Source organism: Trichosurus vulpecula, chromosome 6 (assembly GCF_011100635.1).
Source record: "Trichosurus vulpecula isolate mTriVul1 chromosome 6, mTriVul1.pri, whole genome shotgun sequence".
In the NCBI taxonomy this organism is placed as follows: domain Eukaryota; kingdom Metazoa; phylum Chordata; class Mammalia; order Diprotodontia; family Phalangeridae; genus Trichosurus; species Trichosurus vulpecula.
Genome location: NC_050578.1, coordinates 97,648,237 through 97,663,384, shown reverse-complemented (window position 1 = coordinate 97,663,384; position 15,148 = coordinate 97,648,237). Strand labels below are relative to the sequence as shown.

At 38.1% G+C, this 15,148-nt stretch overlaps 1 protein-coding gene across 1 annotated transcript in view; it reads right to left on the bottom strand.

The window, feature by feature from the left end:
• MAP9 (microtubule associated protein 9) overlaps positions 1-15,148 on the bottom strand; it is a 57,391-nt gene that overhangs the window by 24,650 nt on the left and 17,593 nt on the right. The window contains exons 7-9 of the mRNA XM_036764385.1: positions 14,529-14,740; positions 5,292-5,347; positions 2,519-2,648 (exon numbers count right to left, since the gene is read on the bottom strand). Of these exons, the coding sequence (XP_036620280.1) occupies positions 2,519-2,648; positions 5,292-5,347; positions 14,529-14,740 (398 nt within the window). The remainder of the gene's footprint in view (positions 1-2,518; positions 2,649-5,291; positions 5,348-14,528; positions 14,741-15,148) is intronic.

Genomic DNA, 15,148 nt, shown 5'->3' with positions numbered 1-15,148 from the left:
AGGGCAATTTTCCTTGATAATTTCTTGAAAGATGACGTCTAGGCTCTTTTTGATCATGACTTTGAGGTAGTCCCACAATTGTTAAATTCTCTCTCCTGGATCTATTTTCCAGCTCAGCTGTTTTTCCAATAATGAGACACTTCACATTTTCTTCTTTTTCACTCTTTTGCTTTGTTCGTTTCTTGGTGTCTCATAAAGTCATTTCTTTCCACTTGTCCAATTCTAACTTTTAAGGAATTATTTTCTTCAGTGAGTTTTTGTACCTCCTTTTCTACTTAGCCAATTCTACTTTTTAAGTTCTCTTCAGTGAATTTTTGTTTATCTTTTTCCTTTTGGCCAATTTTGCTTTTTAAGGCATTCTTCTCTTCCCTGGATTTTTGTGCCTCTTTTACCATTTGGCCTATTCTATTTTTTAAAGTGTTGTTTTCTTCAGTATTTTTTTTGTGCCTCCACCAAGCTGTTGACTCTTTTTTCATGATTTTCTTGCATCACTTTCATTTCTCTTCCCATTTCCTCCTCTATTTCTCTTTACTTGATTTAAAAAATCCTTTTGAGCTCTTCTATGACCTGAGACCAAGTCATACTTTTCATTGAGGCTTTGGATGAAGGAATTTTGACTTTGTTGTCGTCTTCTTACTGTGTTTTGATCTTCACTGTCACCATAGTTACTTTCTATGATCAGAATTTTTGCTTTTGTTTGCTCATTTTCCAGGCTATTTCTTAACTTTTATCTCTATGCTAAAGTGGGGTTATGCTTCCCAAGTGGAGGGGGAACTGTCCCAAGCTTCGGGTTTTTTTTTTTGGTGCACCTGTTTTCAGAGGTAATTCTGGGGACCTGCATTTTTCTGGCTCTTCCCAAGGTGGTACGATCTAGGGAGGGGTGTGTTTATTACTCTCCTCTACTGTGCACTGGTTTGTGACTGGCCACAGGTACTCTTTTCAACCCTGGAACTGTGAACAGGGTCTCTATTCCCCTGTGGCTACAAGCTCTGCTGTGCTAGTGCTCCTCTTTGCACTGGGACCAAGAACCAGGACAGTGACCCAGATCCAAGTATAGGTAATAGAACAGAGTCCTGCCCCTGGAATGAGCAAAGGGACCCCTGTAAGTCTCCTTCTGACATGTTGTCCAATCCCTTTACCATCTGTGGGCTGAGAAGCCTGGAAACTGTCACTGCTGCCACTGATTTAATCATCCCAAGGCCCGCTCCTGCTCTGCTGGGGCTTGGTCTGTGCTGGCACAGCCTGTGCTGAACGGTGCTCCTCTCTCTAGTGCAACAGACTTGTCCTGCCAACATTCTAAGTTGTCTTGGGCTGAAAAATGGTTTCATTCTGTCTTCTTGTGGGTTCTTCCACTCTAGAATTTGTTGATAGTCATTATTTAAAGGTGCTTGGTGGGGTTTGGGGAAGAACCCAGGCAAGTACCTGCCTTTACTCCACCAGCTTGGCTCCACCTCGAACATGGTTTTGCAACCAGTATATTTGAGTTTTTAGCATTTTAATCTTTCACATATGCAGAACCAACTGTTTAAATATTCCATATTTATTGATTCTAATTACACCTGAAAGCATGGCAGTCAGTGGTTTCTACATTCTATAATGTCACTTCAAACAAATAGACCCCTTGTAGGAGGAAAAGAAAAAGATGACACTAATTCACCTCAAGGTAGATGTTAAGTCTATATCAGAGGTTCTAAACCTGGGAATCCATGGATCAATTATACAGTGTCTATGACCTTGAATGGAAAAATAATTACCTCTTTATTTCAATATAATTAGTTTCATTTGTAATCCTATGTATTTAAAAATATTATTCTAAGAAAGGATGGACAGGTTTTACTAGACTGTCAAAGGAGTTCACAACACAAAAAGATTAACAACCCTACTCTGTGTAATTTATTTAGTGTAATGTTTTAGCTAGTGCTATCAAAATGGTATATTTTCATATATACATATATATGTAAATGTCTTTCTTCCTTATAAATAGGAGGAATACAGTGTCAATTTATATTTAAATGAATTGTAACACACTTCTATCTCTGAAATCCCAATGATTCCTTAAAATGTGGAAAGCTCTACACCAAAAAGGGACAAATTCCTTGTTTAGAATTGATGACTATCTTTGAAGCTTCATTTTTCCACGAAAAATGAGTGAAATTTTAATTTAGGATACAATGTTGGAAAAGCTATATGTACACTCTTTGTTGACAGAAATTTTGAAGTAGAGACACATGCAGACTGTATATGACAATAATCCATTCCTTTATTATTAAAATGTAATGTATATTGTGCATTTTTTGGCTCATTTTCTTGAGACTTCCTCCTTCCTCTGCCCATTTAAAGTCGCTCTAAAAAAATAATCATTTCAATTTGCCATGCAGCTAGTGAATAGTCTGGTTGCTTACCAAGTGTGAATGGAAATCTTTTCTGAAAAAAAAAATTGACACATACGTCCTTGCCAAGTTAATTTTTTCTTTTAAAAAACTAAATATTCTAAGTATTATCATTACTGTTATCTTACCTGATAAACAGCAACTCGTATGGAATCAGCTTTGTCAAGCTCTAAACTCTGTTTCTGTGCAGGTTTCTGGTCCAAGATCTTTAAAGTCCCCAGGTACTGGGAAGATACAGTTGTAGGCAGAGGTTTTGTCCTAGAAGGAGATTTTTCTAAGAATTTAAAAGTCACCAATTTTAAAAGATCCAAATGGATCAAGATAAAACTATATAATTTTAGTTTGTAGAATGTCATAATTTGCATCTATTATAGTCAGTGAAAATCAAATGTCTTCTATAAAGATGGCCTAATTATGATAAAATTGGTACTTTCTTAAGGTAGTGTTATTTGGATCATGCAATCAAAATTTAGATTTACTAAATAAACAAAACAGAATTTGGGCAAGGTAGGGATTTCCTAATTAGAAGACTTCCAATTTAGCAGAATTTGGGGATTTAGCACATCTTGTCCAGTACTTTCTCTTTTTAAATTATTTCCAAATTCATCCTGTATATAGCTTGCTTTGCATATATTTGTCTGCATATTGTTTCTCCCTGTAGTGTTAATACAATTTGACGATCTTCCCCACCCCTTAACAGGCTTATGTGACCTGCTTTGAACCTGAGTCACATGAGCCTGAGTCACGAGGGTTGTGATGCCCTCTGGCCCTGAAGAAGGGTATATATATACTCTGAGGTTAGCATTTTGCTTTGGGGCTCATTCATTTTAAGAGTATTCCCGTGATTTAGCCAGAGAAGACTCTGGGCAGCCGTTAAGAAGCCCCCCGAAAAACCCAGATGCTAGTGCTTTTCTCTCTAGTGTGTATTTGTGTATGTGTGTATTTGCTTTTGGTCAGTGTAACAATAATGCACTCTAAAACAAAAGACAACAAAAAGTCCCACTTTGCTTGCCATTGCAGTCAGACAGTTGGAAGCCCTGTCTATTGGTCTTTGCTATTTGTATTTGCTCTGTTTATGTAATTTCTGCTTGTAATTTCTGTTTCTATTTCTCTGAAGGTCAGGGAGCTGACTTTTCCCCTGAATTAAGTGAATTATATATACATATACATACATATATATGTATGTTTGATTATATGTACATATATGTGTGTATACATATGTGTGTGTGTATATATATATATATATATATATATATATACACACATGTTCGATTACAGTAAGATTGTTGACTCCTTTAAAGTTGTTTTCCTTTAGAGAAGCAGATTGAAGAACCTGCGCCAGCAGCCCTCCTGTGTGCTGGTGTTATTGGTCTTATAGCCCCACAGCAACTACAAATAGCATCCTTGTTACATCCCCATCAGGTTTGAGGACAGGCACTGTCTTTTCTTTTGCCCGTTTGTATCTCCAGCACTTAGCACAGTACCTGGCACGTAGCAGGTGCATAGTAAATGTTGATTGACTAATTGACTGAGCTATTTATGTCATGACAATGTGTAATCACATTGGCTAGATCTGACAAATGAATAAATTATTCATTTGGATATTAGGTCAAAATATTTTTGTATTATTGTAATGAATTGTTGAGAATAGTACGTCAGAGTAGATATTAAAAGTGCTGGGTTTCAAGTTGGGAAGACTTGGATTCACATCCCACCTCTGACACTTACTAGCTAAAAGGCCCTGGGCAAGTCACTTACCCTTTCTATGTGCCTCAAACAACTCCTGAGAATGTATCTACAAAGACACAGATTTGTGTCAGTGGAGAGCATTCCCACATCATGTGGTCTCCCTGCTGACAAAATAACAGATCCTTTGTAGTTTCTCATAATATATGAACTTGGTGGGTGAGGAAGGTGGAAGCAGAGAGGAGAACTGGGAGAGTTCTACTTATGACATCTTTAAGAAGATAAAATGGTTAGCATTCCTTTGCTAATACTGATAATTTTTCGTGATTTATTTATGCATTTTTGAATGATTTATAAAATGTCAATTTGTGCAAACAGCCCCATATAGGGGTGTAGACTTTTGCTATTCTGATTATTTTAACTTATGATCTCATTCCTATGGCAACTGGATGACAGAAATTTTTGTAGATGAGATCTTTATTGAGATATAGTTGTACTTTACACACACATAGCAAAACAAGTTATGATGAATGTTAAGGAGACCAAGATAACTGGATATGTGCTGAAACTTTTGTTGCACTCGTAGTCATTAAAGGTTTAAGGGCCTTTATCCTCTTAACTTACCATTGGAATCTTTGGGGAGGGGAGAAGAGGGAGAAGGGAATGTATTTTTATTCTGAATTCATCAGGCCTATTTACTATAGGATATTCAACCAGGAGAACAAAAGACTGTTCACAACCTGTAAGAAGTTGATAACTATAGCATATTGGGAAAAGATATAGCTTGTTACAACAAAATGAACAGTGAATACAAAGTTGTGTAATCGCTAAACATAAAAGAAAATCTTCTGGTCTGGGGAAAGGAAAAGGAAAAGGAAAACACTTTCTTCATCTGCAGGATAAGGATGCTACCTCTATAAAAGTCTTTTCCTGCTCTAAATTCTAAGATGGCATGGAATATAACTGCAAGAGACAATCCTGGAGCACATGAAGTGCTATAAAATCACTCTCAGGACCAGAATACCAAGAAGGTACTTTAGTAACCATGAAAATGTTTTCCTCACTTTCTACTGGGATATGGTTTTCTATGGGAACATATCTCTGATTTTATAATGAAAGTCAATGAGATAATCATGTTTCCCTCACAAAAATAAAATATATAATCAACTTTGCTAGAATGCCAATGTATAAATGAGATATTTGCATTTTTATTACCTGCTTGATTTTGTTCTTTTAGATGTTTTCTTCATATTCTTATCTTCATTTTTTTTCTTTTAAATAGAAAAAATATTATTGTACAGGCAGCTACATAATTATTTCACAATTATGATTAGAAATCAGAAGAAAATTATTTATAATCTCGCAAATATAAGAGAAATGTGTAAGTTAATTTTTTTCTACCTACTGGCTCAAATTCACCTAACTATATCCTCCATGAGCTTTTCTTTCTGCCACTGCCAAACTCTACCCTCTAAAAACACTCCTAAAGCTCTAACAAATCCCCAAGTGGTTTTTACTTTAGGAGATCTCGAGGCTTAAGTGGATCGATGAGGTCCTGGAAATAAGATAGCAGTATAGGGGAATTAGTGTTCATCTCCCTTAGCTGCAAGTAGCAATAGCTTACCATCTAGGGTAAAACCCTGGCTAGTGACCACAAGAAGACTTGGGCTAAATGCTGCTTGAAAGGTGTTATCCTTTGTTTTCTGCTAACAAGAAGTACCTCTGCAGTGTCTGAAATGAGGGACTTATCTCTATACAAATAAATGTCAAGCTTCTATTTTTAGGTTAGGTAACTGGTACACTTGGCTAAGTATAGCCTTTCTTTATTCTGAAGGTATTATTGTATGCATTATTAGTGTTAGAATGATACCAATTATATATCATGATAATGACAACTGTAAATGACCTTAGACTTTACATAGCATTTGGTTTACATTTCTCTTCTGTATTAGTTATTTGTCTACATGTCTTCAACTCATGACATTTCTTCACTCCACCTTAGCCAAACACACTCTTGATCTTACTACCTATTACGGGTGGTTCACTTACATGATCAAAAACTCTCCTAATGTTTTAAGTCTTCCCCCAAATCTATTCTTCTTTCTGTGACATTTAAAACCTTTACCACACTCAAAATTTTCTACAGGTCATCTGGCCACTGCTCTGGCTTCACTTTGTTCCCTTCCCAATCTCTAGCCAGTCCCAATCTCTTTAACCAGTTCATCTGCACACTTTAATCTCAACTTCCTTGTTCCCTTGTCCTATTGATGGTCATATGCCTTGCCAAACTCCAACCCTGTATTACTCCCTAAAGCTTCTTTGTTTCTATATAGGAGCTGCTGAACATAACAATTTATATTTCTAGCCTCAACTGCCTGTCCCCACCCCCTTCCAATTCTACAATCTCTTCATATCTTCCTGACCACATACTTCTTCCACACCCTCAGATGAGGCCCTCACCTTATATTTCACTGAAAAACTAGAGACAATCTGCCATGACCTCCTTCTTTTCTCCTTATCTCACAATCCCCTTTGAGGTCATCCCTCATCCTCTCCTCCTTTATCCAATCTCTGAGGATTAAATAACCTTTCTGCTTCCCAAGGCCAACTGCTCTGTATATATCCTTAATCCCATCTCCTTCAGTCTTCTCTAGTAGATTCCCTCTCCCCCCATTCATCCCACCCCTCCAGCCTTCAATTTTTCCCTATCAGTACTGGCTCTTTCCTTACTTACAAATAGTACCAAGTCTCCTCCATCCTTGAAAATCCCTCACTAGCCTCTATCACCACACCTCAGGCTACTATCATCTTGACTGCTCCCTCTATATTTCTTTGTTATATCACCATCTATATCTTGCTCTGTAACTGTAGATGCTCCCCAAGGCTCTTTCCTGAGCCCTCTTCTCTCCCTACAAGTTCTGATTAGTCTCTAATATACTCTCCTTGACAATACAAGCTCCTTGAGGGAAGAGATGTTTTTGCTTTCTTCTTTTTATCTCCACTGCTTAGTATAGTGCCTGGAACATAGCAAGTATGTGATAAATACTTACTGATTGACTCATCTGCTCCCATTAGTTTAATTGTGACCTCTACACAGATGACTCCCAGATCTACAGTTGTGTGCTAATTATTTGGAACAAGAAATAATTTTAATTATGGTTTCATTTTGTGACAGCAATAGTCATGTGTTAGTGCTTCTACGGACATTAGGCTGACTTGGAAAATCTGACCCTGACCTGGTCTTCCCACCTTTAGATGGTTCTGTAAGTTGAGCAACTGGATTTCAAACCATACACACTTGTTGCATTACTCTTTTGTTGTATTTTTTAATTCTATGTTTTTAACTTTCTTCCAAGTTAAATTATATAAATGTTGTAGCTCTTAAAGAGCACACTTCAATGATTATTAGGCATATTGAAGCAATTGTGGATATGGGGAGGTAAAGCATTTCAAAGATCATTCCAGTCCATAATGAAAACAGCATCTGTTGCACCAAACCACAAAGTGCAGATGAAAATGAAAATCAATACCAAGAACAGAGAAATTATTGCTGCAAATCTACTTAATCCTCAGAATGAAAGACCTTCTGAGCAATCTAGTAGCTGAAAAGAGGGTTCTTAAATCTGGGGTCCATAACTTTTTAAACTATTTAATAAATGTATTTCAGTACAATTTATATCCTTTATAATGTTACATTTTATTTTATAAATTTATACTTCTAACCTCAACTGCCTGTCCCCACCCCCTCCCAAATCTAGTCTCTTCATATCTCCCTGACCACATACCTCTTCCATACCCTCAGATGAAAACCTCACTTTATATTTCACTGAAAAAACAGAGACAATCGGCCATGAACTCCTTCTTCTCTCCTTATCTCAGAACCCTCTTTGAGGTCATCCCTCATCCTCTCCTCCTTTATCCAATATTTGAGGATTATGTAACCTTTCTCCTTCCCAAGGAGAAATCAAATGTATGAAATTTAAAAACTTCATTCTGACTGCCAGAGGAGTCCATGACACAGGAAAGATTAAGAAGCCCTTAAGTTATACTCCAGAGTGGTTGTTTATCTCTTCTATGGCTCTCAAATAATGTGGAAATATTTGTTCTCTTCCCTCCACTCACAGAGTTACCCTTTTTAGCTGAGTCCCTTATCACCCCTCACTTGTACTCCCTCAGGAGTTTCCTATTCGATCTCCCTGCTTCAAGTCTCTCTTTTCCAATCTATGCTCCGTAGGAGCTGCCGAAACGATTTCTTTAAAATATGAGACTAAGTTACCCCTCTACTTAGTAAACTCTGACAACTCTCTATTGCCTGGAGATCAAATTTAAATTTCTATGTTTGACTTTTAAAACCCTTTATAACCTGGCCCCTACCTACCTTCCTATTTCATTACTCATTTCTCCCATTCATAAATCTACCCTCCAATTGTGAGAAATGGGAGGAGTTTTGTTTCCACAGAACTAAAGGTGTGCTTCCCTGCCCTCCCCCACCCCAGCTTTAGCAGAGACCAGGCCTCAAGGTCGGTCAGGTGAGAGGTCAGAGGCTTGTACATGCCTGCTTTTTGAGAAGGCAGTCTGGGGAATGAGAGAGGCCAAACCCACTTGAACCAGTTCAAGCTTATCTCCGGTCTGGTCTTGGTCAAGAATCCAGGCTTACTGATTTGCATAATTCGCATACGTTAAAGAGGGAAAGTAGGGGAAGTAAAAGAATATAGTTTAATCCTAAACTAAGACAAGAAACATCTAATTAACTTCATTTTTGCTTCTGTATCCTTATTATCCTATCTATATAAACTGTATAACCTAGGAAAACTATGTAAAAAAATAAAGATTGTAAACTAACCGTAACTCTAGCAGGAGTGGAGGGAATGGTTACCCCTGTTCCTGCAGCTGTATCAGTGTGAGTGTTCCTGTGAGCACTACACCTGATTTCTCGACGAGTGTAATAAAACGCCTTCCTCTGCCCACTCTGCTCTTGAGTTCTTTGGGTGTGAATGGGCAAATCACATGGATTTTTCTTAGGTTGAGTGAAGGGAAGTAATAGGCAGTGGAAGCTTGCCAGGCTTACTCCCGGATCTTGCCTTGGGGTGTCCTGTAATCCCCACTGCGGTGTTAAGAGGGCTACCACTCTGGATTCCCTTGGGGAACCCTGTGGTCTGCACAGCCTTCTTAAGGGGACATCACTTGGGACTTCCGGCCCTGTCTCGGGAGCCTTGTGATCTTACTGCCATCTTAAGGGGCCATCACTTGGGTCCTCCTTAGGGTCTGACCCCTAGGAGGCCCTGTGATCCCCACAGATTAAGGGGGGGCTACCACTTGGTCTTCCTCTGGGAGTCCTGTGGTCTGTACAGCCTTCCCTAGGGATTATCACAGGGTTCTTCCTCAGGACTTTGGCCCTGCCTAGGAAGTCCAATGATCCCCAAAGCCACGTGTTCTCACAATCTGGGGAAGTCCAGTGATCCCCAAAACCACATTTCTCACACCAATCAACTGGCCTTCTTCTTGTTCCTCACACACATTTTCATATCCCACCTCTGGACCTTTCACACTGGCTGTCTCTCGGCCCTGGAATTCACTCCCTCTTTATCTTTTCTAGGTCTTAAAATCCCCAGGTTTCTTCAAAACTCAGCACAAGCACACTCATCTACATGAAGTTTTTCTTGATCCCTTAGCTTCTAGTATTCCTCATTACATTGTATTTATTTTCTGTATATTTTGAATATATTTATATATGTATATGTTGTGTCATCTAAGAGAATATAAGCTCCCTGAGATCAGGGACTGTTTCATTTTTGTCTCTGTCCCCAGTACCTATGTGTCTGGCACATAGTAGACAAAACTGGTCATATTCCCTCTGCTACCTTGTAAGAACCATAAAGGTAGAGTCCCAATACCATTTTTCTTTCCCTCTTCCCTAGCATCTAAGATAGCGCTCTGTAATGAGTTGACAGGCTCACAGGTTTAGAGCTGGAGGGAATTTTCTCCTGTCTAACTCCTTTCACTTTACAGATCAGGAAAGGCAGGACCCGAATGGATAAGTGCCTTGCCCCAGGTCACAAAAGCAGTAAACTGCATAACTGGAATTCAAAGTTAGGTCCTTTGTAAATCCCATGTCCATTCCACTGTATACATAGTGCTTAATATTTGTGGAGTTGAATGCTCCAGATACTATATAAAACCTATAAAACACTGGTTCAGAAATTTAAAGCAAATTGTCAAATAGGAATATATTACTATCCTGAACTTATGAGGATTCATTCACTCATTAAACATTCAGGCTTCTCCAAAAAAAAAGGAGAGAGAGAAAGAACAAGAGCAGTAGTCTTTGACCCTCTCTCCTGCTGCTGTTGTATCAGAGGCCAAGGCTGAAAGGAGCTAAGCCATTCCCCTCGGGACTTCCTGGGACCCTCAGGCCTCATCCACTGTTCAGCTTGGCGATGCTGCAGTTTCTCCAACCTCCCAACAGGACTATTAGAGGTCATTCTTGTGAGAAGTTAAACTATAGGACTGTACACACTGAGATTATTTTCTGCCCTAGCCCCCAAGAGTACTCTTCCTCTATTTCCTTTTCCACCTCTTTCTCTGAAAACTACACTCTAATCACCATTAACATGGCTTCTGGGGGTGTGCTAATGGATTGCATTACTGTTCCACTCCCTATCTTTGTGACTTTCCAGAATATAATTCATTTTCCTGGCCACAATTGCTCTATACAAGGTGTCCCAAAAGACTTGGTGCACTTTTAAGTTATTAAAAGTTTAAAGTATACATAGTTTTCTCCATTAGAATGTAAGTTCTTTGAGGCCAAGAAATATATTGCTTTTATGTTTTCATCCCCAGGGCTTGGCACAGTGCTTGGAAAGTAGCAGACATTTAATAAATATTTTTATTAAGTCATTCACTGACCTAAGGAAACCAAAATACTGCACTTGGAAGACAGGAAAACTTAAGGTATCATATATAAAGGGAGATGACCACATGGTACAAACTCTGTATTAAATTGCTGGGCAAATGAAATGCATGAGAAAACAATGTATGGTCAAATTAGTCACCTTCTTAGAAGAGGTGGGTCTTGAAGTCTTGAGCAGGCCCTTGAGAGAAATGTGGGATTCAGAATTGTAAACAGAAGGGACAAGCAAATAGGAGATCAGGGAGAGGGAAAAGCAAGGAAAATTAAAAATTGGGATGAATTTAAGAAGCTTTTGATCCTAAATCTATAAATTAACTTTCCATCAAAACTATCAATTGAAAATTGTATAGTAACTATAAAAAATCTCAAATATGTGAAATTTAGATATCTGGCAACCTCAGTTATTTAGAATACAGTGGAAATCGGGACAGCTAGGTGGCATGGTAAGTAGAGCACTGGCCCTGGAGTCAGGAGGACCTGAGTTCAAATCCAGCCTCAGACACTTGACACATGTACTAGCTGTGTGACCTTGGGCAAGTCACTTAACCCCAATTGCCCTGCCAAAAACAAAACAAAACAAAACAAAAAAAAATAATACAGCGGAAATCTAGGAATTAAGCAATAAAAGCCCATGAGGAGCCAAAATAGATACCATAAACATGGGCTATGTACTTTACTCATAAAAGTCTACCCAGCCCCACCCCCAACTCAGAGTCTATTTACTCACATATAATTCTAATCAGCAACTAAGCTCTAAGCTCTTATATAAATGTTATATCGCCTCAGCACCTAGCACCTAGCTCTGCATACACCTGGTGCTCAGAAAGTTTGTAGGCTATAAAGCTAGGCTATCTGGTTGCAAGGTCCAAAGCAAATGCAAAGGGTGAGAGGAGGTGCTATGGGCAGGTACAATGAAATGAGGAGAAATAGCTCAAAGCCTGATTATAAGGAAAGAAACTCTGCCCCTCCAAAAACACACACACACACAAAATGCAAAAGTGCACACAAGAATTGGTGGCACTCTGGACTTTTCCACCTCTTATCCAGCTGCATTCTCACCCAAGGGATGCCTCTACTCCTGAAATCTCCTCTTTCTATTGTTGAGTTCCTGCCTGGAACCCTTAACTTGAGGAAGCCCATCTGAGTTCAATGCTCTCCCAACTCTGCTTCAGGCTATTCATATTCCACACCTCTACCCAGGTCCCTCCTGTGATTGGTGCATTCCTGCCTGGAACCTTCATTTGAGGAAATGCCTGTGCCATGCTTGCTTTCCCAGATCTGATCCAGACACTCTAGACACTTTTACTTCCATTCCAGCTACGTTCTTCACTCTCCAGATGCCTTTGCCTTCGTGCCCCCCTCCTCTGATTGGTGAATTCCTGCCTGGAAACTTCAATCGAGGAAGTGCCCAGACCATCCATGCTCACTGCTCTCCTGGGTCTGATCCACACTGTAGACTTTTCCACCTCTACCCCTGCTACCTTCTCACCTCGAGACGCCTCCTTGCTGTGGTTTCCTCCTTGACTGATGAGTTTCTCCCTAAAGCCTTCATTTAGGGAAATTCTCAGGCCAGCCATGTTCACTCAGCTCTCATCAAGAGTATCCAGGCTTTTCTAACTCTATACCAGCTGCCCTCTCCTGCTGGACATGCTTCTGTCCTGTGGCTCCCTCTTCTAATTGATGACTTGCTTCCTGGCATTTACATTTGAGGAAATGCCAAAGTCAGCCATGCTCACTGTACTTCCAGCTCTGCACCAGATTCTCTATTCCGCCTCAGTCCCAGCTGATTTCTGTCTCTGGAGATACCTCTAACCCTGTGGTGTACTACTTTTGACTGGTGAATTCCTTCCTGGAACCTTCATTTAGGTTAGCCCTGTTCCTCCTGTCTCTGAACTTTTACACTCTCCCCTTTTTTTCAGGTCTTTCTTCCACCTGTTCCGTGCCCTTTTATATACTGTTTTCTCCAATTAGAATGAAAGCACCTTAAGAACAATGACTTTCTTTTCTTTTTTTTGCTTGTATTTAATTCCTAGTGCTTACTTAGTACAGTGCCTGGCATACAGTAAGCACTTAATAAATGCTCTATCTATCTGGGGACAAATAGCTCCACATAACTCAAAAGGCCCCAGCAGTATCCATTTATCATAGTACATTTCAAGAACTGTTTTTCATAAGGATGAAACAATCAAGAAAAGGTTAAAACATATTCACTATATTCTGTTTTAGAAGTTGGGGAAGTATGTAATACATATTTAAAATATTTTGATCCAAAACAATTAAAATAATAATTGTGTTATTTAAAGTGGCAAAATCTCAACTGTCTTAAGAACTCAGAATGAGGTTACCAAGATAGCTGAAATTTTATTCATTAAGATCTACTAAATATCAATATTTGCTAGTAACCACTATGAATATATTCTAATGAAATGATATACATGATAAATGATAGCACATGAAGACATACAACAATTATATGCAATAATTTTCAAATTCAGATTTAATGATATTATTCAAATTACTTTAAAAAGTAATTTATCCTTTCAGAACAAAATTTTTATTTTTAAAACTGCTTTATTTTACCTACATGTCCAGAATGAAAATTTTAAAGCATTAAAATAGCAATTTATCAATGGTTATCCTAGTCATTAAATCAGTTAGGACACTTCCAAATGTGTTTAAGTAATTTATAAAGTAGAAGCTTCTAAGTAAATTATTTTTCCAACTGTGAACTACTTCTGGCATATTTTGTATCTCAAAGTTTTTTTTTTTAACAAAACATCAGTTTATATGTCATTCTTCATAAATCTTAATCAATATGAACATCCCACTGGATTTAGTAAACTCTTCCAGGAAGCATCTTTAAACTCTTAGCTGTTTCCTGTCTCAACTTGGTCCTCACTTAGCATTTTGTCCACACCTTTCTAAGGCATTTAGTATTTATTAGTTTGCATATATGGTAAGACTCACTAAAGTCTTCTTTATATTCCTCATTGTGTATGAAGGTGACCCTGAGTTTTCAAAGACCAAATCAAAGGAGAACAAATTCTAACAATCCTATATAGATGGAAAAAGTTCCGAGTAGAGGAATGATAATAAACAAATCCGTGATCTGAGGACTATCCTAAGTTCTGAAAGGGTCTTCACCAGGTTGGATTAGGAATAAAAAACATACTGAAATTAGAGCAACTCTTCTGTTCTGCATCAGAGAAAGGAGTACCCAGACCAATGAAATTATAGAATCTTAAAAGAGTCAAGCATAGATAATTTGTTTAGATGTTATATCTTCCTACTATTAACCTATAAAGTTCCATGAGGGCAGGCAATGTGACTTATCTAAACTTTTCTCTTCACAGTATTTGGTGAATATATACATTTGCTAAATTGAATTGAATAGTAATAATCACATTCCATAAAACCACAACTAGGTGAAATTTCCATAGGCACTTCAGGAGTATACAATCGGAGACTAAAACAAAACAAAAAAACAAACTTTTTAAAAGTTTTAAAAAGAAAAACTGAATGAAATGATTTTTAAAAAATACCTTAAGGGATGCATCTGCAGTGACAGATTTTCTATCCTCATCCACAAACACTTGTAATTCCATGTTTTTTTTAAGCTCATCGATGGTTTCTTGACTTTCTTCTGCTTTCTCCAAAGTATTACTCACCATTAGTTCTTCTGCAGGGGAACACTTATTATTACTGTCTTCTGATTTCATAATATTATGGTTTTCATCTACTGTTTTTTCTTGATCTATATTGAGAAAGAAAAACAGGACTGAAAATAAATTATGAACCAATAATTTGGGCAACAAATTAATTTGCCTTCTTTTACTTAAGACCATCATTTTATCCTTTTTGACTTGCAAAATAGACTAGAATAACTATGGTATTAAGCTTAGGTAGTTTTTAAAAGTAATCTATAAAAGAATGCCAATTGAAAATTAATATCTAATACACCAAATGGATAGGAGGAAATATCTTCGGTTTCTAATAATTCTGTCTGTAAGAGATCTAGCAAATCTTTGGAGGCTCCTTGGTAGTGTTCTATGAACAGTGGTGAAAGAGCACAAAAGTAGATCAGTGCCTCCTGCCACCAGGATCTGTGGGTTCAAACCCTACTAGGCTTTCCTTTTTTCCCTATGTGGATCTCTCTCCTTAA